The sequence below is a fragment of the Aspergillus chevalieri genome, chromosome 5, assembly GCF_016861735.1.
Source record: "Aspergillus chevalieri M1 DNA, chromosome 5, nearly complete sequence".
NCBI lineage: Eukaryota > Fungi > Ascomycota > Eurotiomycetes > Eurotiales > Aspergillaceae > Aspergillus > Aspergillus chevalieri.
The window spans coordinates 1,899,179-1,919,820 of record NC_057366.1 but is presented as its reverse complement, the minus strand read 5'-3'; the positions used below and the strand labels follow the sequence as shown (position 1 = coordinate 1,919,820).

Genomic DNA, 20,642 nt, shown 5'->3' with positions numbered 1-20,642 from the left:
ATGAATTTCTACTATCAGTTTGGACATATATTCCGTTAATCTATACGTTTCGCTTGTACATGTATACCGGCTATTGGTAATAACCGATCACGTGCAGAATGGCTTCGGAAACGCCGTTGTTAGCGAAGCTGGACGCTTTAATAGCCGATGTGCTAGCTGACTGGAATATCTACTCGACCGTGATTGCAGGCAGCATTGTTGCTTTCCTTATCTTCTCGTTTATTACATCGAAAGACCCGGATATCCATCCATTTCTTCTTGCTCGTCAATCTACTGAAACTTTTGTGCGACAACCTGGGGAATCTGCACCGTTTCGGAGCTTAGAGACACCGTACGGCTTTCCGTTGAGATCCGGTCTTAATGTCAGAGATCCCGGAACCCCGAAATGGAGCGCTGGACGAAAGGGTGATCTGCGGGATGTCTGGAAGACTGCTGTGCGCGGTGCTGTGAACGAAGATGGGTCGCTTTCCGGAAAGCAAAGCAAGATCTATACGGTGCTCGGAAGGAAGGCTATTGAACATTCATTGGACCAAATCACCCAGGAAATCAACGTCATCGGTCACCATCTCCAGGCTGCACATGCGAAAACGGTTGCTGTTTGTTTGACTGACTCGGTCGAGCTTCTGGCTTCTATATTTGGTTCGTACTTGGACGGTTGCCCTACGTTTTGTTCTGGCACTAACAAGTCATGAAATAGCTGGTGCTTTCTATGGCTTCAAAGTCGTCATTGTGCCTCACAGCCTTGAGCCCCAAATCCTGTCGACTCATCTGCAGAAGGTGCAAGCCGAGGCGTTGATCGCTGAGGCTGGCGCCCTTGACCTGTCTACTGTAGCCAAGGGCAACAAGCGGCTCTCTCAAGTAATTTGGGTTGCCAAGCTTGGAAGCCGCCATATGGATTGGAACGAGGTCCCCGCGGATGTCAAAGACACCTTGTCGGTCACTGTCTGGCACGAATTGGTTGATGAGAAGAGGGATCTGGCTGGACTTGAGGTTCCCACCTACGACCCTAAGTCGCCGTCCCCCGGCGTGACTACTGTTTGGCCGTCTTCGTCATCTGAGGGCAAGTTCATTGACTTTGAGCCAGAGGTTAGTGCGTTCTTAATTTTCTACATGTCCAAAAGACTGACTCGGAGTAGAACTTGGTAGCAGCCATCGGTGCGCTTAACTCTACTCTGCCCCGTACCCAACGGTTCGACTCCAACGACTTGGTCCTGTCCATCGACTCCCTTTCTCGGTCTTACCCGCTGTGCCAAGTTTTAAGGGCACTCTACGCCAATGCATCGGTTGCGCTCAACTCCGTTGCAGGTGAAAGCGTCGACTTCGCCCTGGCTACCGTCGGAGTGTCCCCTACCGTCATCGTCGCCTCGTCCCGCACCATGTCCGACTACCACAGCAAGGTCATGAAGCCGCACACCGGCCTCATTTCCTCGATCACTCACTGGTTCCAAGCCCGGAAGTTGGATGCCGGAAACATGCCCTCCCACGGTCTTCTCAACCAGGTTGGCAACATGGGTCCTACCTCGGAACTTTCTTTCGACAAGTTGCGCTTGATTTGCATCTCACACCGCTGTGACGCGGACAAGGATATCCGTTTGACCTTCGAACAATTGACTGACCTTAGGATTTTCACTGGTGCTCGTGTCGTGTACGCCCTGACCGGTCCTGGCGTTGCTGGTGCAGTCGCTCAGACCAACGTCTTTGACTACAGACGCTTTGAAGGAGCTAGCCACTTCGGAAGCCCGTTGAGCAGTGCTGAGATTCTCCTGACTAGCGCTGCTGACGATCAGCAGGACAGGGTCGTTGAGGGACAGGTAAGCCAAGCCATCTTGTGCCATTTTCAATACGCTCTTGTAACTAATTAATGTTGCAGATTACGGCCGCTGGCCCCGCTGTCGTTTCTGGGATGACCACTCTTCCCGCTCAGGGACGATTCCGTCAAGATAACACACTCGAGTTGGTCTCTTAAATAGCATGCATTCTGCCATGGTTTGTTCTTGAATATAGCAACATTTAAGCATATTTGTTTCTCAGATTCGGTTTCATATACTGCTTTGTCACAGCCAGCTGTGTGCATGCCGAAAAGAATATAAATCAAAATGACAACCATTTCCGAAGACATATCTCAAATACACGTAAGGTTATTTTGGCTGGTAATATACATAGTGAGAACACAAATCTAAACAAAAGAAGACACGAGAATCAAGTTCGATCCTGATGTAAAAGCACGGCCTGCTCATAACCCGTCGTCGGCTGCTGCTCGAGCCTTTGCTTGACATTCTCCGGCGCCATCTGCTTACTCCTTGCAATCGTCATATTCAGTTCGTTCATGCGGCCCTTCAGCTCATTGTTCAACGACTTGTCTACTGCAATCTCCGGCACCTGCAATGCGAGCTTCAAACCGTTGTAGATAGGAATAATTTCTTGCAATCTCATATCAACCTCGGGCCATGTCTTGGCGGGATTCTTGAAGTTGCCATTGGCCCAGGTGCCGAGCAGCCGCAGGGCATATGTCCGGACGGAGCCGTCTGCGTCCTTTCCTTCGAGCAGGCTCAGAGCGCGGGCAGCGTGGAGCTCAAGCAGAACACCCACCACAGAGGGTTTCCGCTTCGGGTCCTCCTCGGGGTCCATCTGGGTGTGCTCGGGAGACTCCATAAGAGTAACGGCCTGGGTAGCCAGACGCAGCGCCTTGGAAAGAGCGGGGTCCTGGAACTCCCCACGCTGAGCCTTGCGGTGCAACTCGAAGAACAACCGCTGAACAATAGTAGCCCTCTTCAAGTAAAGCCCGGTCTTATCAGCCTGCTTCGCACACTCCAGAATCACACCCAGCGCATCCGCCTGGTTCGCCCGGCGTATCACCCACTCCCAGCGGCCGTACTTGATGTGCCGATGGGACATGCGGAGACCCGTGAGAAAGGGGACGAGATTTTGGAAATCCTTGGGCGTCTTCATGAGGGCGATTGTGTCGATAGCTTCTTTATTTGCGGGCCTCATCATGGGGTCCATGGGTCGGAGGAGGAAGGGTTCATCGTTTGCGCCGATGTTCACGGTCACTGGTTCTTCGTCCAGGATGTCTGCGTATTTTTGGCGGAACATCAGTCTGCGCTGTTGTTCGTTTAGGCCGAAGGGAACGAAGAGTTCTTCGCGGAAGCGATTGAGGGATTGGTCGAGTTCGGGAGAGGATGTTGGGGGGAAGGTCGGGATTGCTTTTCAACCATTACCAGTCTTCAGCATTGATGCAATGGTCCAGAGATGCAGAGGAACTTACCATCACGCGAGTAATTGCGCCTTTGTGTAAAAGAACCAACTGATGGACGCAGAGAGCCGGAACTCTGGCCGCGGAAGAGCCTGCCAACGGCTCGTTGGGCCATGTTGGATAACGCGGGGTTGTAACTTTTTCGTCCGTCGATTAAAAGCAGCGCAGTCTCGCCCTCGAATTGACGCCGCACGGCAAGAAAAGAAGAGCGTGGGTGTGAATTCGTCAAATCGTTTCTGGTACAGCGAAAAGAAAAAAGTTCCTGGATGATGAGAGGTTGGCCCGAACAGGAAACTCAAGGCTTGGCGGCGATAATTCTGCCGGAGCGGATAATACTCCGCCCTCAAGATATTTCCCTTCGGCCCTCAATTATTTCAAACAATCGTCAGACACGACAAGCCATGGCGAGCATATCACCCATCATGCGGCAGCTGGGCTGCTTACGGCCGCTGCTGAAGACCCCCAAATCGATACTGGGCCATCGGACAATCTCCACAGCCTACACCCCGAAGCCAGACGCAGCACCTCTTCCGAGCAAACTGCCCAAGACGTTCATGTCGCAATTACCAACTCAACTGCGTCCTGATCAAGGTATGCCATTGCCAGACTTAATACCGCCGTACAATTGAGTATACTAACGGTTGACCTCCGAACAGCCCCCAAGAGACTCAAAGTTTACCCCCCACCCACCAGCACCCGCAACACCTGCAAAGACCCCATCTCCGCCGTAACCCAATCCCAGCTCTCAACCCTCGATCCAACAGGCGAGCGCAAGGCCCTTTTCGACTACCGCCGAAATCCCCGCAGTGTGAAACCGGGCGACATCCTGCGCGTGACGTTCAAGAACGGAGACCCGTTTTCGGGCGTGTGTTTGAGTATCCGGCTGCGCGGGGTGGACACTGCGTTTTTGTTGCGGAATGAGTTGACGAGGGTCGGTGTTGAGATGTGGGTGAAGGTGTTTAGTCCTGAGATGCAGAGTGTGGAGATTGTGCAGAGGTCGGAGAAGAGGAAGAGAAGGGCGAGGTTGTATTACATGAGGTATGTTTTGGTTTTTGGTGAAGATGGGTTTGGATTAAAGGATTTGTTGCTAATTGCTTTACTACAGACAACCCAGACACGATATGAGAAGCGTGGAGAACATCGTATCGAACTATCTCAAGAAGAAGTCGGCTCTTACGGGTCAGAGACGGGAGAGACGGTGATTGTGGTTGGTGTGGAATTCGGATTCTTTGATTGTATAATACTGCGTGTGTCTTCTCTCATGTTCTATGAATATAGTTGAATGGCTTCTGTTCACGAATTATGCATTTTGAAGTAAACTTGGGTAAGTCGAGATATAACAACATTGTTCATGGCACAAAGCAATATAGACAGACAACAACCATTTCCATCAATATATATATCGGAAACTAAAACCCGTTAGCGCGGTTATCTCAACAACCAACAGGATAAAAAGGGACGTACTTCAAATTCTCCCGATCCGTCAAATCCAAAAATGCAGTGGCATCCAAATCTCTCCCTTCCAAACCACCTTCCATCTGTGATTGAATGCGATCCCGTTTTTGATTCTCCCAGCGAAGGAGGAAACCCAGGGCTGTAATGAGGACGACTTCGATCAGGTGGGAGACGATCATGGACCAGATGCCTAGTTCGTATAGAGGTCTATTTCGTTGTGAGCATAGATGTTTTGGGGAGGATAAATATGGAAAGAGACGTACTTTTGAGAATCTTTGTAGAAAAATGGACCTGCGAGGTTCCCTGCGCAATATCCGAGGAACAGGACTGCGTTGGTGACGACCTTTTTGGTGTGGCCTGCCGTGTTTGCAACCTGCATACTCAGAATCATAACGAAAGCCGCGTTATACGGCCCCGTCAAGTAGTAACAAATCAAGCGGCCGACTTTCTGCTCCACCGATACGAAGCGCAGACCGAATGAACCAGCGATGTTGGGAAGGAGGAAGATGAGAATAAAGACGCAGCGTCGGTTCTCGAATCTATCGTTGAAGTAGACGCATGCGAGGATAGAGAGGGCGATTAGAACGCCATAGGGGATCTATTCATCAGATTAGTATGGCCTGTCGTCGAAGGGAGTTGAAAAAATGTACCTGCATCAGTGTGGTAACTAGGGTTGAGAAACCGAAGCCTTGGATGATGATCGTTCCGAAGTTGGAGATTCCGCCGTTTGGGATATTGCCTGGTCGGATTAGTTAGAATGATTACCGGTTATTAAGGGGCAGGTATTGAAAATCACATACAGACGACACCCAAGAGAAAGAAAATGTAGAGCTTGTAGTCTAAGAATGCTTCGAGCACTTGTCGCGGCTTGAGATGCTTGTTCTCGATACCTGTCTGGTTTTCTTTCAATCGCTCAACGGCCATTCGACGTTGTCTCTGGTTGAGGCCCGGTGCAGTGACGGGCGAATCCGGAAGGAAGATAAACATGACGATTCCCCATGCGGAACAGAGGGAGCCACTGCGCTTGTCAGTATGTCTTTCGTCACAAAACTTAGGTCAACGTACATCACGATAAACTCGTACTTCCACGAAGGAAGAGCACCTTTTATGTTTCCAATGCCATACCCGAGCAGGCCACCAAGCGCAATCCCAAGTCCATTGGCAGTATACCACAATCCCATTCGAACTGGTTGTTCTCGTCGCGTGTACCACATACTCGTGATGAGCATAAAAGCCGGGTCCGCGCAAGCTTCTGCAGCTCCTCCCAAGGCTCGAAGGACGGCAAGGGCTTTGAAATCGTTGCATGCGGCTTGAATCATGAGAAAGACGCCCCTGCCTCTGTTAGTTGACATGTGCGGGAATCCGACGATTAACGCACCACATGAAGATGTTCACACCGAGATATTTTCCTAGTAGCGATGTTATGTTAGTGGTATTCTAATGAGCAACGTGGACTAGAGATACCTATGGGCAAGCGCTGCATAAGAAAGTTCGTAGGAAACGCCCAAATCAAGAACCCAATGTAGAAAACACTGCTGAGCCAGCTATACTGTGTACCGTGTAGATTGAGATCGTCGACAATGCCAAAAATGGCCGCATAACTCAGAGTTGTCTAAACAGTCAGCAAACCCCAATGGCTTGGATCAATTTCAGATTCACCTTGTCAATGTAGAAGAACGCATAGCAGACGGCAAGATACGGCAAGATCATGAAATCAATCTTCCATATCAGCTTTCTCATTTCAACCGGATCAACGTCTTCATGGAGGTCGGTTGGGTCACTGAACAGTGCCATGGCGACATCGCCATCGGCTGGCTTTGCCGTCTTCCATTTCGATTCCTGAGCGGACTCCTCATGTTCGATAGTAGGTGTCTCCGCGGCATTAGTTTTGGAGTCGAGATCTGACTTGGCATCACCCATTTTGTCTATTTCAACCCAGCGGTAGATGTCGCGGTACCTCAAGTAGCGACGAACGGAAGAGGGATGAGACGACCACTTCGAGGAAAGAGAGAGACAGGCCATTATTATGCCCCAGCCTCCTAGTAATAAGAGCACCGGTAGATGTCCGCTGTAACCATGTCGTCTAATTCCCCGCGCAGATACCAGCGAAAGCTCGAAACAGAGTTTCCAACCCCGGATCTTGGATGTGACAATCTGCGGGGAAGTATCTTAGCTCAGGCGCTTTTGCTAGTCAGAGAGCGACAGCGGAACATGCTGTTCCGCTTTTTTCTTGTAAATTCGAGCAGTTGATTCGATCATTGATTTCTTTGACATCGTGCATGCTTGATTCTGTAGTCAGGCTCGCTCTGCATCCGATAGACGAGAGACGAGGGAGGATAGGGTTCGGCGAAAGGCCGATGAGATTTGATAAATGCCTGATTGGATTAGCAGGTGATCCTGGTCAGTGTACATTAGAGTGTAAGCACGTCGGCACGAGACGAATTGATAGTAGTAATCCCGCCGTCTGAGAATAGTGGGGTGTTGTGGTCGAAAACAAGAGGACCTGAGGCATACAGGCAGCAATTCCCAAAACAGACAAGCGGCGTGGAGCATCATACAGTCCGGGGAAGAAAATCTGGGGAAGCGATCTAATGACACCTTCAGTATCACGGTAACGTCTGGAATTCGGTAGAATTATGGTATGCCCACGTTTATCGATGTTAATTATTGTGATAAATCCACTAGAATGTATATCTGTGCAATTGAGCAGCATTGCATATCTTACAGTGTGAGTATCCAGCATAGGATGATGTTTAACCTTTTTCACGTAGGTATAGATATCATTGCTTTAGATTATTCATCCATCCATTCAATATGTTGTTCCCAGTGGTCTCTAATTCTAACCATGTAATCTTTGATTTTTAATTAGGGTGCACCCGATACGCAGGACAGGAACGCTCTCCACACCATACACGACCTTTGGAATCCAGGGACAAGCACGGCATCTACAAGTACTTCGTACTGCCCTTTAAGACTAAGCAAGTTGCCTGCAAGTTGCCTGAAACAGCACGGACCAGGCTCTTCATTGGAATGTATCACGACGCCAGGAACGGATTGGAGAAACTCTTGTCCCTAACAGTCAGCCTACAGTCAACCACCATTATTGGCCAATGATTCGGGTAGCAGAGCAGGGGAATCCGATAGTTAAGAAATGCTTTGTTGAGTTTATTTATGCGTGGTGGCTCCAAGGGTTAGTATTACTGTATTGGCGTAGCTGTTGATGGAGGTGGCATATTGCATACCCCGTACTGAATGCTTCAGGAATACATCTCAAGCAGGCGGGGTTGACAGTGCATAGAGCTGTACTCCGTACGGAGTAAGGAGTAGTATGGGTATGAGAGAATAGAGAGGACTGTACTGTACACCGACTTTCCCCGATGCAACCTCCCATTGGCGGAAGAGACCGGAGTATCCTCTTTTGGTCAGAGAGGCACCACTTTGTCCGCTATTGGGATTAGAGGGTGTTCTGGACAAAGAATCTGAGGATACTGGGTGACGAGTGATGATAGTTCTGGTAGGATAACTATAATCGATGCTAGCTGGTTTAGACGGGCTCAGTGTATGGAGTACTCCATATGGGCTCTGTACTCTGTACTCCATAGTGGCTGTTTCACGTGCCCCATCAGCAGACAGCAGTGTTCCAACGTACAGCAACCCCTCGTGATTGCGCCTGCAAGAATCCTTCATGCTGTGCTCTTCAAAGCAGTCTGTACTCCGGCTAGTGGCAATGCCTCTCTCCCAATTGCCACACGGTTACATCCTGCCCTGTCCAGTTGCCGATCTGAAGATCGTGACGTGGAGCGCTTTTGTAGAGACTACGGAGTACAACATAGTAAAGACACGGAGCAGTTAGAATGGGCTTATTTAATAAGACTGATCGGTCGGAGGATTCTAAACCCATTGATGTATTGTTGGATGTTCGCAGCAGAGTCCTCCGAGGATGTGTACTAAGTATAAGAACATGACGATACGGACTGTGGCCTATGATGGCATGACCCAATACTACCTTTGGTCATTATGATCTAGAGGCTTCCATTCAACCTTCTGTTCATTTTCCTGTTGAAGACAGACTGACCAGGAAAACGTGAACAGCCATGACGTAACCAGCGTTGGTCTCTGGTTCGAGTCACCGACAAGATAATGGCACTATTATTGATGAGAAAGAAGGAGTGAATCTGGACTGATACTGGCCATTATCTAAACAGTGCCATTGAAGAACTTTTACTATAGTACTACAGTAGTTATGGTTATAATAGAGAATAATAGTGCAAATATAAATCATAGCATTTCACCTGCAAAACCCAACCCAGACCCACTGCCCGGCTTCAAGTGGAGAGGGTCATCCTTGGGAGACAGTAGTCTGAATATTAATGCTGTACGGAGTAGAGAGAAAGGACACCAAACAACCCATTTATAACGTCGCCGCCGGTCCTGGCTTCACTACCGCTCCGGTCATACGAGTTTTCTCTCCTTCTTCCATTCTCTTTCCTCTTCTTTCCTCTTTCACACTACCCACTACCACCACCACCTTAACCGCCACCAACCCAACTACTCTCTCTATTCTCTTCTCTCCCCCTCTCAGTCCTCCCTTCCACCTTACCCCCCACCTTTTTCTACTATTTGCTTCCCACCTTCAACACAACAATTTAGCCTCCTTCCCTCCTGCTCATAATGTCGCGGACAAGAGTTTTGCTCGTCGGTGCCGCCGGTGAAACTGGTGGTTCCATCGCCAACGGTCTGCTGGAGAACCCGGTTTTTGTATGACACCCCACGCACGCCCTTTTGACATTCTACACAAGAAGAAGAACTTGGAGAGAACAAAGATTATAGATTTTTAAACGAACTGACCATATTCGTCCTATAGGAACTTTACGCACTCGTCCGCCCCCGATCCGTCCAGAAACCGGCCATCGTCTCTCTGCAGGAACGAGGTGTCCAGATCCGCAAATGCGACCTCAAGGGCTCCGAGGAGACCCTCGCCAATGCCCTTCAGGGTATCGACGTTGTCATCAGCTGTGTCGGCCCGGCTGAGCAGCAAGACCAGATCCCCGTCGCCAAAGCCGCAAAGAAGGTTGGCGTCAAGCGTTTCGTTCCCTGCGGCTTCATCACGGTCGCCCCTCCCGGTGGAATCATGTGGCTGAGAGATGAGGTACGTCCGTTCGGTTGCACTCTTCCTATCTTCATGTTCACTGCTATCTCGGTCTCCCGCAATGACCGGAGCGAAAATGACATCATATGTTAACGTTTCGGGTCCTTACAGAAAGAAACTGTCTACAATCACATTAAGCAACTCTACCTGCCCTACACCATCGTCGATGTCGGCTGGTGGTACCAGCTCTCCTACCCTCGTCTCGAATCTGGCCGGGTCGACTACGCCATGACCACAGCCAACAATGAACTCGTGGGCGACGGTGATACTCCGACCGCCATCACAGACCTGAGAGACATTGGTCGCTACATGGCCCGCATCATCCTCGATAACCGCACTTTGAACAAGATGGTTTTTGCCTACAACACTGTTGTCACCCAGAACCAGATCTACGACCTTCTCGAGGAGATTAGTGAGGAGAAGATTAACCGCAACTACGTAAGTTGCAGGACTCTGTATCGGTGACTCGAGCTTGAAACTAATCTTTGATCCCAGATATCGGAGGAAATGGTCTACAATCGGGTTCTCGCAGCCAGACAGTCCAGTGAAACATACCCCTTCGACCCTGTCAAGTTCATCCCACGCTACCTCGCCGAATACCAATTGTCGTGGGGTCTCCGCGGTGACAACACCCCCGACTTTGCCAAGTACTTGGGTTACTTGACCTCCAAGGAACTCTACCCCGACTTCCAACCCACCGATTTCAAGGATTACCTCCAGACCGTCGTTGGCGGTACGGCCAAGGGTGTCTACACCGATCGGATCATCTCCAGAGCCCACCAGCGCGCATTCCCTCGATCCGAGTCGAGCGACTCTCTATACACCCGCATCTTCCCTCGAACCGAATCTAGTGATTCCCTCTACATGTCCAGATAGAACTTCGTTCCAGGAATAGCCGTTCGTCGATCATGGGTTTCTTTTATCCCCTTTTCGCAAATATGATGTATTTATGAGTCTTTTTTGTCTGAGGAAGAACAGGCTGCGTTTGCTTCCTCGTCTGAAGAAGATGACTTTTCATTCTGTTTTCCATTCTCTTCTACTTTCTGTTTTCGATGATATCTTAGACTATTCGGGGCGTTTGTGTCACTTTATTCATTTGGTCCGAGAGGATTCCCAATATCTTTATCAGCTCTCCATATCCGTGTCAAAGAGAATACTAGATTTTCTTCTATGCACGTTGACCATCGTTCCCTGTATTCTTCAGTACTCAAGGTGATTTCCCGCCGTGTGGTGGTTACGGGTATTATTACATGCAATGTACAGAGGTTGCTCTTTCCGCAAAGGGTCGCCTCCCCATCCTATTCTTGTTTCGAGACTCCTCTACTTGATGGATTATTCCTTCTCCCATATGAACGCACACGCCTCAGTTTCCCTAGATTGCTTCTTATTTATCTTTAGCAGTTTTGTCACTACGATTTATCCCTATTCATCCCTATTTGTACGTTAACGTTCACCATGTCGGATCCTTCGTTGGATGGTTCCCAAGCCACGCGCAATGTTAATGCCGAGTCTTTATCACAAGACGATCAAACACCGCAAAGCAGAAATGACCTCCTTCCGATGAATTTCAGCCGCGAGACACGGCCTGCGAACAAGTATGGGGTGATGAAGCCACACCAGGTCACCATGATGAGTCTGTTCCTCTAACCTAGTGCCCACGAAATCAATCGACTAAGGTGTACAGCTATCGGCGCAGCCATTCATACCGGTTTGATGCTCCTTCCAGAACGCAGCTTGACAACAGGGTAAGGGCTAGTAGGGCGTTAAAAGATATCGCAATATACAAACAGCGCTAACAACATTCTAGTACCGGAGTCAGTTTCTTCCTGCGCGCATTACTACCCCTACGTCTTGGTTGACCTTTTGATTGCTGCAGCCAGTTCCCATAATTATTGCTTATACGTTTGTCGGCGTAGTGGTCTACCTGGTATTGTGTGCGACTGGAGAAGTGGCATCATGGTCTCCAATCCAGTCCACAGTGGCTGGCCATGCGGTTCGATTTTGTGATCCTGCCTTGGGCTTTGCGATTGGTTGGATGTGAGTAAGCTATTCCACTGATTTATTGACACTTCTTGGGGATTCACCATGGCTTGGAGTCAGTTGTTCCGCATATGCGGAACAAGTGAATCCATTCCATAGCCCACACCAACTCAACTGGACGAGGCTTCTGACACATCCGGAACAGATACTGGTTGAAATACGTCGTCGTTGTCCCGAATCAACTGACAGCTGCTGCATCATTGATCTCGTTCTGGGCGGATGGACTGCGCGTCAATGTCGGGGTTTGGATTACTGCGTTCTTGATTATCATCATTGGCGCGAATTACTACGCATCGCCGTTCTTCGGGACATATGAGGTCGTATTGTCGTCCTTCAAAATACTCATGGTGCTGGGACTTGTGATACTGTGCGCCGTTTTTGCGGATGGGAGCAGCCCCGAATCTTTGGATTGGAATGATCCTAATGTTCATCATAAAGGTGTCGACTGGCCTGAGTATCTTCATGCCTTTTGTGATACTCTGCCGTCTGCAACGCTCGCCTACCTGGGCAGTGAAATGATTGGGATGGCAATCTTACAGACACAAGACCCTCGCAAGACCACTGCGCGTGCGATCAGGTTGACCTCCTACCGGATCGTGGTGCTCAACATTGTGAGTATCATCGTCGTGGTAATACTTGGCCTTCATAATTTGGTCAAGTCGAAGGAGAATGGCATCCATACCTTGTCAGCTTTTGTCGTGGCGATCCAAATGGCGGGCATTCCAGTGCTTCCACACATCGTCAATGCCTGCATTCTGCTGTTTGCATTGTCATCTGCTACTTCTGGCCTCCACGTAGCGACTGGAACGTTGTACCGGATGTCTCTCGATAAAAAGGCCCCTGCTTGCCTGTCTTTTACAGATAGGCGAGGGATTCCTATATCTGGGTTGTGTCTGTCTTCCTGCTTGGCCACGTTGGCCTATTTGAATGTTTTTGCCGACTCCAAGTTCCTCTTTCGCTACTTCATGAACCTCGTCACCATGCTCAGTATTCTGACCTGGGTCTCCATTCTTGCTACGCATCTTTCATTTGAGCAGGCTCGAAGAGTGCAAAGAATTCCGGAAGAGATCTTGATCTTCAAAGCCCCGCTGGGGCAGTTTGGATCATGGATTGCGCTCGTCTCATGCGTCATGATCATTCTGTTCAGGACCCTTAGTGTCTTTGGTCATTACAGCGGAGTTGACTACACGGCGTTTATCACCTCGTATCTGGGTCTTCCTCTCTACTTCTCGCTCATCATCGGATACAAAGCCACCACTCGGTGTAGGAAAGTCGACCCCGCTGAGGCAGGTCTTTTCAATAACGCAGCACCCATTGACGCACCTGATTCTAGGTCTTTGAGTGTGGGGGTTGAGAAGACGTTCGATTGGCATAAGCAGCGGGTGAAGCACTTTGTGAAACTCTGGGTGCTTTGACGTCGGTTATAGACGAGCTGTTCAATTATGGCCCGTGTCATTTAGTTCTCGTGATATATCAATACTAGTAGTGGAAGATATAAACGATCCTTCACTCTATTTGACTTGAGGCATTATCGTTTACCAGTACTTGAAATCTGCGGCTGGCAGGAAGGCCGCATCGTTACAGTACTAGTAGTAAATAACGCAAATAGCTGTAACTTTGGCAAAGTTGGCCTGCCAGCTGAGCTGTTCGGTCCAGTTTCACTCTCAGCTCACGGATTATTTATATCTGGCATCACAATATGGCTCGCGAGTTTCTAGGGCCAAAAGAAGTACTCCGTGCATAGCCGGGAAGCCGTCGAAGATTGTATCCCGTTGACCATGAGAAGGGGGCATGTGTTTTCTCTTTTCTCTCAAGTCGTTCTTTGTACGGACAGTTATATCTACCTACGGCGATGCGTTACCTTGCTCCAAGAAGATCTCTTGGATCTTCCCCTTGGATATTTGAGAAATCCAAGAAGGAAACGAGAGAGCAGTTCAGTAAAGCTGAGATCATGGGGGATCATGATAAACTTTCTCTTGCTGACGAGTGAGTTAAATGGGGTCTATGTTGTGTATCTAGCATAGCTGCTTACGGTATGTAGTTCAATCAATTGTTGGCTCCAGTCTATCTGTTGACCGGCCAATGATGCTCGCTTTTGATGGGGGGTTTCCCCTCCATCCCACATGACGCTCTCTTTTATTACTCTGCATTGTGTTGATATTATTATTATGAGCAATTTGAGACAAGTATAAATGGTTTAAATCAAGACCACAGGCAATTAACAAGCTATCTCGTTATTTATTTTGTTTGGTTGCGTTGCGGGCCGTGCCAGCCAGCAGCCAACCAACCAACCCTGCCATGGTCACGGCCACGGGCCATAGCACCTTCAACGCCCATCCGAAGCGGCAAAGGACTACACCAACTAATCGAGTCGCTCAATGAGCAATTCACCCTCGACCTCCCGAATCCGCAGGTCTATTCTCCGTCTGTCTCGGCGGAGTTGAGGAACGAGCAGGAGCAGTCGCTGTGATGGCGGTGCTATTCGGCGATTAAGACGGTGTATTATAGTCGCAAGATGGATGTGGGAGATTTGTTTAATAATTTCGAGGAGTGGATTGTTGCGCAGACTTCTTTTGCTGGTGGTGGGCAACATGGTGGTGGGTTCTGGGGAGCGAAAAGGTCGGATGTGACGACGAGGATCGCGTCGAGGAAGTAGATGAACGGGGTTGGGAGGAAGTGACTTCCGGAGGAGAGGGATGTGCGGTTGAGGCATCTCGTGAAGTTGATTGCTGATGAGATCTACCTGTTGAATCAGGGGATGGTTTCGCCCTTTAGACGGAATGGTTATACCAATGGCTACATGATTTCCCAAGTCCACGCGATTCAACTCCAAGGCGGATATCCAACCACGCACCAGCACGAGCACTGGCACCGGCTACGATCCAACAAGCTCCAGTCCTACCCAGATCAACAGAACGGAGGTATTCAGACGATGAAAACAAATACCACACGATGCCTAATTCACCATCCAAGAATGGCAAAGATGAATTCCCTTATCCTACGCTCGATGATACGACCTGAACATTAGACCCTACGCAATTTGTCTCGAAAAGTAACAGCGGCAGCAGTCACGGTCATATCTCCAAAGTCCAGGAAGAGGCCAAGGCAGCTTCGTCGAGCGACTGACAGCCCCTGATTCCCCGTCTTTTCGATACGATGCGGTGCCTCTAGAGCAGAACAATGCTCGGTTCAGTTTCTCAACGACTACGAAGTCCTACATTGAACCCCGGGAGGACAGTGGGCTAGGCGTTTTTTTTTTTTTTTTTTGAATCGAACGCAACAGAACCGGTCGAATCGCTCATAGAAGCAGAAACAAAATACGAAGACTCAGTTGTGGGCCACATGCTCAGCCAGGAGATGAAAACCACATTCAACACAGAAGCCATGAGTGAGACATCTTGCGCCAGATACCTGGAATGCGAGGAGATCGTTGTTGAACTTCTTCGTAACAGACCCTTCTCGCTTGAGCGCTCGGTCCCACCCTCTATCTCGCTACGATATCGGTACAAACTCGAGCGAATTGGGAGAGCCTGGGATGCCCCGTTTGACCGGATGCTGGTTGGTGATAGCATCTCAATTAAAACATATGACGACTTCTGCAGGTGGATCGCGGGACATAGCCAACGAAGGAAAGCTGCTACCCGAGCGGTCGAGTCGATGGACCTGGGATGCCGCGACAGGTGATTTCAAGTCAGACAAGCATTCCGAAGTGGTTGTGTTCTCTTTGGAGTTGGGCTGGTGCGAGCCTTATCAGCCAGCAATCATGAGATTGAGACTGAATCCGCTCAAGACAGAAGACGTGCCGGTTTCATCGACGGTTCGGATCAGATCGATTTCTTAGACTAACTATGCCAGCACCCAGACGACCACCACGACATCTGCGTCTGCCGTCTCAGCCGTCTTTACTACGCGAGAGTCTAGCCTCGTGGCTGACTCAAAACGTATCGTGACTTTGTAGAGGTCCTGCAGTCAAATAGCAACATCCTCTGTCGCAGTTTGATACAGAAACTTCGCCCAGCTGATGATAGTTCTGGGTTGATGGCTCGCAAAGTTCGACGGCTGGAGCAGTGAGTTGCTAACGATATTGAGGGGATTGTCCGCTTTACTGAGGCAGGTCTTGCGCCGCAGGGCTTCTATCCACTCTGCAAACGGTTGGGGAGATGCCTGCGTTTACCATTGGAGCAGTACGTGGGTGAGCTGCATATCGAGGTAACTATCAACGTATGCGTTTTGTATCATTGATCCATATGGCGTCCTAAAGCCTGGCGAGGTCCATCTCGGGTTCTCCAACAACTGGCAAGGCGGTGGCTTCGCGTTCGAGGATAATTTACTCGATAATATGGATGTGATTGTCTCCTCGACGCGGGGTCATAGCCTCTCGCACGTATGCTTTCCGTCGGTGACTACGACGGTGATACACCATGGATATGCTGGGTTCAGAAGATCATACATTTTCCTGAATTCGGATCTACCCGAGCAAAAACTGTCATATCCGGCAGTGCATTCCGGGCTCATGAAACATTCGCTGCCGATGAACGAGATCCAGTCTCCGGATGAGTTCTGACAGCGGTGTTTACGTTCAACCTGACGCTGTCGAATCTGGGGTGCACGGTTAAACATGAGAAAGTGTCGTATGACGAGTTGATTAGCTTGCGAAAGGCGAAAGAACTAGCATGTCTTCTTGGTTATCCAGTAGATGGCCGGAAGGGTGGTGTGCACCTCTCAGGACAAGCATGGCAGCAGTATTGCAAGCGAATAAGCCCTCTCGCGCGAGAACTCCCCGCATACTGGAACCCAGGACGACGGTACAAAACAAGCAACATAATCGACTATCTCAAACTCCGGGTTGCATGGCGACAGCGCGATATTGTGCTTCGCCAGTTGGAGCGCCAATTCCCCGAAACAGCCATTATGCGAGACCTTGATGAGGATCCCATCTGGCCGTGGAACGAGGCATGTCAGCTAGCGCAGCAGGACAAGGCGGAGGACGAAGACCTTCAGGCCATACTTAACAATATAGTCCGCGAATTTAAAAATTTAAAGCAGCAGTAGAGCTCCTTCTTCCGTGGGGAAAACGACACCATGCGCGAGTTCACTCTCAGGCGCGCGAGGACGCAGAGCGGGCCAAGGCCGTATCGCCACCGGCTGCGAGGCAGGGCGAACACCTACTTTTATACCATGCCCTCGCGGACAGCCATCAATGAGATTCTCGCCTGCTACCTGTTCAATCAGAATGAAGCGTCACAGTTGACTACACGCGAGGTTCTTGAGAGTGGTGAAGGTGGATGAGTTTGAGTATGAGGGGGAGGATGCCATTGAGGCGATTCGTCTGCATGGGACACAGCAGGTTCTTGGGGGGTAGTGGGATCCGAGTCATACGTTGTCTGTAGAGTGAGCCGCCTTCTTGAAAGAAGAACCAACATCGAAGGATCAAAAAGCCAATGTTCTAGCATTATTATTGTATAGTCGTGTACAGATGTACAGATAAGAGTTGATATTGTACCGATTGCCCAATTTGGATAGCTTGACGAATGACGAGAACAGAAAGCGGTCACGAATCATGTTTTGCATGTGACATCGTGCCTCTTCCACAAGAAGACATGCAGGCTACTCACAGAGTATTACAGGGATGGCCCTATTATGGCCTGATTAGAAGATGAATTGTAAGCAGTCCTCCGGAGTAGAAAAGGCATAAGCCGAGCATGTGAAGTAGCGCACTCGAGTCATGTCGCAGCAATCGGACTCTGTCCGGCTTCACGTGAAACGCCGTCACATTCTCGGCTCTTCTTCGCTCTCTCTGTGCCTCTTACTTTACCATTTCCCTAATACTTTCGCCGGTGACTTCCATTCGTCCACATGAAAGAATAGTCCGTTTATCAAATTCCAGCAGAGTTTTCTTATTCCTTATTGAACTCTCCACTGTTCATTCCAGAAACGATCGCCAATGCCATGGCGGACGGCAACCCACCCACTCCCATTCTTCTTCCTTCAACCCAAGCCGTGAGTCCTGTGAATAATCATACGATAACTACTTCTACTACCACCGCTCCGGATACTTCTGTCCAACATGCTCCCTTGATGGATATTGACAATTCTCCCGACGACCGTTCGAGGAGGGCTACCAGTGTGCTCTCTATGGATGACATCGAGGCCGCGCAGGCGCTCGAGGGACTCCGCTCTGGTATTCTTATCTTCTCTTGATCTACTCAAAAAAAAAAATCAAAAAAGTGACATGTTAACGGTGGTAGAATTCGCCCATTCTCCTCGCTCCCCGCCTCGTCCCACTCCCGACTCCAAACAACCTGAACCCCTCCTCTCCCTCCTCACCTCCACCCATCCACTGATTTCCTCCGCCATCACCGGGTCTATGACCGCCTATACCACATCGAAATCATACTCACCGCGTTTCAAGTCCGGCGCTGAATTCATCGAGCGGAATATCGGGTCGCCCGTTGCTAGTACCGTGGGTACGGTAGGCAGGAAGACAGGTGTCGAAAGCGGGTTGCGCTGGGCGCTGAAACATCAGCGGGGGTCTGCTGCAAGCCGATCGAAACGTCGTAAGGTGGATAACCAGGAGCGAGATTTGGAGAAGGGACGCGACGAGGACGAGAACTGCGACGTCACCGACGAAAAGGGCATCATGCGCACCGCGTCGGAGGTTTCCCTTCCGGAGACTTTGCCGCCGTACGATAATCATACTTCGCCGAGCTATGATGAAGTTGGCCGAGAGAAGGCCGGGGCCACCAGGAACTCTAACTGGCAGAGTCGACTGGTCATTTCGACTTCTGGGCTTGGTGTCGCGATGAGTGAGGAATCGCTGCGGAGCTTGCAGTACTGCCTTACCTGGCTGCGCTGGGCGAATGGACGGCTGGGCAAAGCGATCCTAGCTTTACAGGGTGCATTGACGGAATGGGATTCTGGTTCTCGCCAAAGCAGGAACACGCTGCTGTCGCAGCGGATCCAAGCTGTCAGGGAGGACGTTCTCTCCACCTTGAAACAGGTTGTCAACGTCGTCTCCAAGTACGCGGGAGGTGCCCTCCCGGAGAATGCGCGGAACCTTGTCCGTCGCCATCTGACGTCTTTGCCGCATCGGTTCCAGATCGCGTCTACATCGCAACCTCCCCCTGACTCGCCCGAATCGTCGTCTGATGCCACTGTTGGCGCGCATCGGATTCTCGTCCTGGCGCAGGAGGGTCTAGATATGATGGCGCAGGTCAGCGGAGTGGTTAACGACACTCTGGTGAGTGCGGAACACTGGTGCGAACGATTAGGCAGGAAGCGCCCGGAGCGCAGCAATGAAGAGACTCCTGCCAGTCATCCAGCGGATGTTAAGCAGCCAGTCGCGCAGAGCCCTGATGTGCAGATGACGGGTGTAGAGCAGGCTTAAAGCAGTTTGAGTGGTTTGTGATCGTTGTTCTTGTTTTGGTTATCTTCTCGTGTCATGATTTTTGATATCCGCTTTGTTTGGGATGCACATACGGCGTTTTGATTCTGGATTGGTGGTTTTGGACATATCAATTGATTTCAGGGTATCATTTCTGGTAACTAAACGGCTCAATGGCAATTGATTATCTGTCAATATCACGTTTCGACTTGAATCTGGTTCGATGCAAAATGGAATGCATTACAAATCCAACTCCCTAAGCATCACCTTATCCCCTTCCTTCCAGGTATATAACTTCACCTTGGCGCGAAACATCTTCCGTCTTTCCAGTAGCAACTGCTCACGCTGCCTCTTGCGCTCTGCCATAATCTGCGCCCATTTTCTTCTCGTCTCGTTGATGCGTCTCTGTCGGAGTCGCCAGCGTCGTTTCCACAATGCTGTCTGATGGACTATGAAAAGTTCGTTTTCTGCTGATGTTGTTGCTGCTGCTGTAGTAGTGGAAGTGGTAGTAGGATCAGAATAATCGACTACTCCAGCCTCTGCCGCGTCCAACTGCCTCATCTCAACCTCCCATCCACGCAACTGCCTCACATCCTCAATATCACGACAGAGCGTCAACATGTTACAGCGCGCACGATCGTGCAGATGAATGTGGTAGTCGACTTGGTAATATGCAAAGCGAAGATCCTCATCCTCTTCATCATTCTTAACTGCCTTGACCGGTTCAAGTCCCTGTTTCCGCCCTTGATCGTGAACATCCGAAACACAAGACTGGTACGAGAGTCGTTGAAGCGGCGTGATCAGGCGCGCATATCGCGGCATTTGCTTGCGAGTTGGTTTGGAGAGGGGGGATATCCCTTCTCCTTCGTCCCATTCTCCATCGTCGTCTTCATCGTCGTCTTCCTCAGAATAACAGCCAGAATCAGACTGACTCTCAAACCTGGATGCAGACGCAGAGTCATTTGGATCAAAGTAATCCGAATCATGATCATCCCCATCCTCCTCACTCGAATAGGCCTTCGCGTGTAAATGCAAAAATGGCGGATCGCGCGACGGATCGTATACACCCGCTTCTAGATCACGACGCATACTCGCTTTGGTGAGGTGCAGGGTGCAGGTGGTGCATGTTAGGGCTTCTTGGAGGGTTGCGTTCTGCTCTCGTTAACAGTTGATTCTTCTTGAGTTTGGGGGAAGGGAAAAGGGGATAGATTTACCATTTCTTCTTCTTGGGCGTGGAGAGTGTCCATCTTCGTTGGTATTGTTGTTGTCGTTGTCGCTGGCATGGAGGTAGTCGATGCTCTAGGCATCAATAAGGGTTCGATATACATGATGTGTTTATAGGGTAGGACGTTCAGAAGGAA

The 20,642-nt window shown here is 49.9% G+C and overlaps 10 protein-coding genes across 10 annotated transcripts; 6 read left to right on the top strand and 4 right to left on the bottom strand.

Moving 5' to 3' along the window:
* Positions 1-98: 98 nt before the first annotated feature.
* On the top strand, positions 99-1,966 carry ACHE_50672A (uncharacterized protein; the record flags this gene model as incomplete). The annotated part of the gene is made up of 4 exons (XM_043280415.1): positions 99-639; positions 698-1,086; positions 1,137-1,811; positions 1,871-1,966. The coding sequence occupies 4 exons, from the start codon at positions 99-101 to the stop codon at positions 1,964-1,966; spliced, it is 1,701 nt and encodes a 566-aa protein (XP_043137996.1).
* A 233-nt stretch (positions 1,967-2,199) lies between these two features.
* On the bottom strand, positions 2,200-3,368 carry ACHE_50671S (uncharacterized protein; the record flags this gene model as incomplete). Its single annotated transcript, XM_043280414.1, has 2 exons — positions 2,200-3,203; positions 3,266-3,368. 2 exons carry the CDS (start codon positions 3,366-3,368, stop codon positions 2,200-2,202), a joined length of 1,107 nt encoding a protein of 368 aa, XP_043137995.1.
* A 286-nt stretch (positions 3,369-3,654) lies between these two features.
* On the top strand, positions 3,655-4,455 carry ACHE_50670A (mitochondrial 54S ribosomal protein bL19m; the record flags this gene model as incomplete). The annotated part of the gene is made up of 3 exons (XM_043280413.1): positions 3,655-3,844; positions 3,910-4,291; positions 4,359-4,455. 3 exons carry the CDS (start codon positions 3,655-3,657, stop codon positions 4,453-4,455), a joined length of 669 nt encoding a protein of 222 aa, XP_043137994.1.
* A 188-nt stretch (positions 4,456-4,643) lies between these two features.
* ACHE_50669S (uncharacterized protein) lies at positions 4,644-6,027 on the bottom strand (the record flags this gene model as incomplete). Its single annotated transcript, XM_043280412.1, has 6 exons — positions 4,644-4,662; positions 4,718-4,915; positions 4,972-5,306; positions 5,359-5,447; positions 5,509-5,726; positions 5,774-6,027. The coding sequence occupies 6 exons, from the start codon at positions 6,025-6,027 to the stop codon at positions 4,644-4,646; spliced, it is 1,113 nt and encodes a 370-aa protein (XP_043137993.1).
* A 22-nt stretch (positions 6,028-6,049) lies between these two features.
* Positions 6,050-6,730, bottom strand: ACHE_50668S (putative MFS allantoate transporter; the record flags this gene model as incomplete). The annotated part of the gene is made up of 3 exons (XM_043280411.1): positions 6,050-6,117; positions 6,173-6,320; positions 6,368-6,730. 3 exons carry the CDS (start codon positions 6,728-6,730, stop codon positions 6,050-6,052), a joined length of 579 nt encoding a protein of 192 aa, XP_043137992.1.
* A 2,649-nt stretch (positions 6,731-9,379) lies between these two features.
* On the top strand, positions 9,380-10,733 carry ACHE_50667A (aromatic alcohol reductase; the record flags this gene model as incomplete). The annotated part of the gene is made up of 4 exons (XM_043280410.1): positions 9,380-9,466; positions 9,573-9,857; positions 9,969-10,295; positions 10,353-10,733. 4 exons carry the CDS (start codon positions 9,380-9,382, stop codon positions 10,731-10,733), a joined length of 1,080 nt encoding a protein of 359 aa, XP_043137991.1.
* Positions 10,734-11,312: 579 nt separating this feature from the next.
* On the top strand, positions 11,313-13,312 carry ACHE_50666A (putative amino acid permease; the record flags this gene model as incomplete). Its single annotated transcript, XM_043280407.1, has 5 exons — positions 11,313-11,490; positions 11,542-11,602; positions 11,665-11,671; positions 11,734-11,894; positions 12,043-13,312. The coding sequence occupies 5 exons, from the start codon at positions 11,313-11,315 to the stop codon at positions 13,310-13,312; spliced, it is 1,677 nt and encodes a 558-aa protein (XP_043137990.1).
* A 3,667-nt stretch (positions 13,313-16,979) lies between these two features.
* Positions 16,980-17,186, top strand: ACHE_50665A (uncharacterized protein; the record flags this gene model as incomplete). The annotated part of the gene is made up of 1 exon (XM_043280406.1): positions 16,980-17,186. One exon carries the CDS (start codon positions 16,980-16,982, stop codon positions 17,184-17,186), a length of 207 nt encoding a protein of 68 aa, XP_043137989.1.
* Positions 17,187-17,846: 660 nt separating this feature from the next.
* On the top strand, positions 17,847-19,284 carry ACHE_50664A (putative clock controled protein (Ccg-8); the record flags this gene model as incomplete). Its single annotated transcript, XM_043280405.1, has 2 exons — positions 17,847-18,078; positions 18,146-19,284. The coding sequence occupies 2 exons, from the start codon at positions 17,847-17,849 to the stop codon at positions 19,282-19,284; spliced, it is 1,371 nt and encodes a 456-aa protein (XP_043137988.1).
* A 237-nt stretch (positions 19,285-19,521) lies between these two features.
* Positions 19,522-20,528, bottom strand: ACHE_50663S (uncharacterized protein; the record flags this gene model as incomplete). The annotated part of the gene is made up of 2 exons (XM_043280404.1): positions 19,522-20,433; positions 20,496-20,528. The coding sequence occupies 2 exons, from the start codon at positions 20,526-20,528 to the stop codon at positions 19,522-19,524; spliced, it is 945 nt and encodes a 314-aa protein (XP_043137987.1).
* Positions 20,529-20,642: the final 114 nt, after the last annotated feature.